Source organism: Musca autumnalis, unplaced genomic scaffold (assembly GCF_047663935.1).
Source record: "Musca autumnalis isolate F117 unplaced genomic scaffold, ASM4766393v1 scaffold_2, whole genome shotgun sequence".
In the NCBI taxonomy this organism is placed as follows: Eukaryota; Metazoa; Arthropoda; class Insecta; order Diptera; family Muscidae; genus Musca; species Musca autumnalis.
In genome coordinates, this window is record NW_027411755.1 from 74,200,545 (window position 1) to 74,202,877 (window position 2,333).

Below are 2,333 nucleotides of genomic sequence, written 5' to 3' on the forward strand. Positions count from 1 at the left end.
TGAAGATCTACACAAAAATTATTTTTAAGTACCATTTATATTGCAAAAATTAAATTTAAACTGAACTTCGTTTAACAATGAAAGCATTTATTACGTTTGTTCTTATCATTTTGGCCATATGTGTATATTTCTCTTACCAGATCTTTAAGATACTTACCAACAATTTAACACTTGCAAATGGGAAAACATTAAAAATCTTTGTATCTCTCCTTTAAAAGTTTATATTTGTTTTTTTTTTTAAGATGTCGACGAGTAGCAACAAATTGAAATACATACAACAATACATTATAAATAAATTTCTACATAAATATATTCACATATTTTTAGATTTTTGTTTTTATAAGTTTCTTGTAAACTTTTAAACATGCAATAATACTACCCAAATCCTTTCTAAAATACTGTAACAATATCTTTTTTGGGTCAAATGTTTAAATTAATAATAATAAAAATATTAAATTAAAAATAAAAAGTGTTTTAATTTGTAATAGTGTTTATTTCATTAGTTGTACAAGTTACTGTTTATAATTAGTCACTCAGTTCTATGTTAAAATCCATTTATCCTTGAAATTCGGTGTTTATGTTTTGTAGTCTTTGTTGTAATGTTGGTTAAAGGCCATGTCAATGGTATGGGAAATATGTGGAATTTTACTCTCTACCTGGAATGAAAGTAATATTCATGTTACCAATATTAAAATATCGCATACAATTTTCTTATTCTACTAATTTACTTTGTTCGATGTCTTAATTTTTTTTCATCGAAATAATTATATCGCCTGCGCGTTCCACCCACGTATGTCCCTGGTGACTAGTATTTTACAAGAAATGACAGTGGCAAGACTGACTAGGGGAAATAAATTCAGTTTTCCTGCAAATTCTTTAAATAACATCAAAGTTTTTGTTGAGCCCATTTTCCGAATTGAATTTTTGTACCCATTAAAACTCCCAATATGAAACTACTGCTATTTCGGTTAAATGATTCAAAATTCTGCAAAATCGGTCGTTTCCGCTATATGAGGGCTATTTAAAATCGTGAACTGAAAATTCTCTGCTGGATTGTTTTATGACCCTTGAATGTGGATAAAACGTTGATATCTACCCTGCGTAAGTCCTAACTCCTATATTTTGATGTTCCGTTAATGTGACTGACAATAGTTGTGTGGAATAAAAGTTTTAAATTCTTACCCCTTCATTCACGTTTGTTTTTCCCTCAATTATCATTTGTGTGCTACTGCATATGTAATTAGGAACTATAAGCGCGAACGGAAGTTTGCATATAACACATTTAAATTCATCCATTTACATTTTTCAATCCATGAGGCTTAGCCTTTGTTAGTTTGTGACCATCAATCATATAATTACTTTAAAGTGTTATATCATGAGCGCTGGTATTCGATATAGCCGGTTCTTCTATATTTTTAAGATCCACATCACTGAAAGCTGTTATTTTATTTTCGTAAGTTGGACTACGGCCAAACCTTAAACGTTGTGGTTTACGTATGACCCGTTCATAATTATTGAAAATATCATTGTAATCATCACTACTGTCGAAGGCATTGTTAGTGTCATCATCCTGTGGTCCATTCATTTCCATATCATAAGGGCTACGCAATGGCATTGTAGCATCACTACGTCTACCGAAACGTAAACGTAATGAAGGCGATCTTATGTGTTTCTGATTTACATCTCCAAACCAAGGTTTTTCGGTTAGTCCGGTTAACATCTCAGAATCACTACGCTTACCAAAACGTAACCTTAGTGAGGGTGACCGCTGAGCCTTACGCTGCAACTGATATTCACGTTGCAGCAGATTGTCATAAAATGAATTGAGAGAATCTAAAATATAGGATTGATTATTAAAGTCAGTCAAATTGAGTGATCTTCCTTGTTTGTAACTTACCTCTTTCATCTCTTAGAATATTTGCGGCAATTACACTCTGAGCCAATATCAATACAAATGTGGCGAACGAAAACTTGATCAATAATTGCATTTTAACAAAGGATGCGTATCTGTAAGGAAGATAAAAGAAAAATTAGGAGTATTACATATATATTATGAAGAAGTTCTGCGCTTCAAGTATGGATTTTAATGACTGTTTTAACTATCAACAATCATAGATTTAACAAGTACGAAATTTAACATGTATGAAATTTGCATCTAATAACAACTAGCAGACCCGGGTTGATGGAAAGTCGTTATGTTTTTAATGGCAACTTTGTATGCCTTTTGTACTTTCCAACTAAAAAATAGCTATTTTCTACCTTATTTCCTCAGATCCATTGTCAAACCAAGTTATTCATTGGGGATTTTTTATTTATCAACAGATCTGTAATAT

General features: G+C 31.2%; 1 protein-coding gene across 4 annotated transcripts; it reads right to left on the reverse strand.

Moving 5' to 3' along the window:
- Positions 1 to 220: 220 nt before the first annotated feature.
- On the reverse strand, positions 221 to 2,003 carry LOC141392827 (short neuropeptide F-like). 4 transcript variants are annotated; one of them, XR_012409890.1, is made up of 3 exons: positions 1,898 to 2,003; positions 1,301 to 1,833; positions 221 to 656 (listed from the first exon to the last, which is right to left on the reverse strand). XR_012409890.1 is itself a non-coding variant. In XM_073965800.1 (2 exons), the coding sequence occupies exons 1-2, from the start codon at positions 1,986 to 1,988 to the stop codon at positions 1,361 to 1,363; spliced, it is 564 nt and encodes a 187-aa protein (XP_073821901.1). In that variant the 5' UTR covers positions 1,989 to 2,003; the 3' UTR covers positions 221 to 1,360. The 4 variants fall into 4 exon arrangements, 1 of the variants encoding a protein (XP_073821901.1); XR_012409888.1 differs by having other exon boundaries at positions 1,183 to 1,833; XR_012409889.1 differs by having other exon boundaries at positions 729 to 1,833.
- Between the last annotated feature and the right edge of the window lie 330 nt (positions 2,004 to 2,333).

Coding starts and splice junctions, on each gene's coding strand:
- LOC141392827 (XM_073965800.1), bottom strand. CDS start 1,988: ATGCAATTATTGATCAAGTTTTCGTTCGCCACATTTGTATTGATATTG. Junction 1,834..1,897: donor TATTCTAAGAGATGAAAGAG/GTAAGTTACAAA, acceptor CCTATATTTTAG/ATTCTCTCAATTCATTTTAT.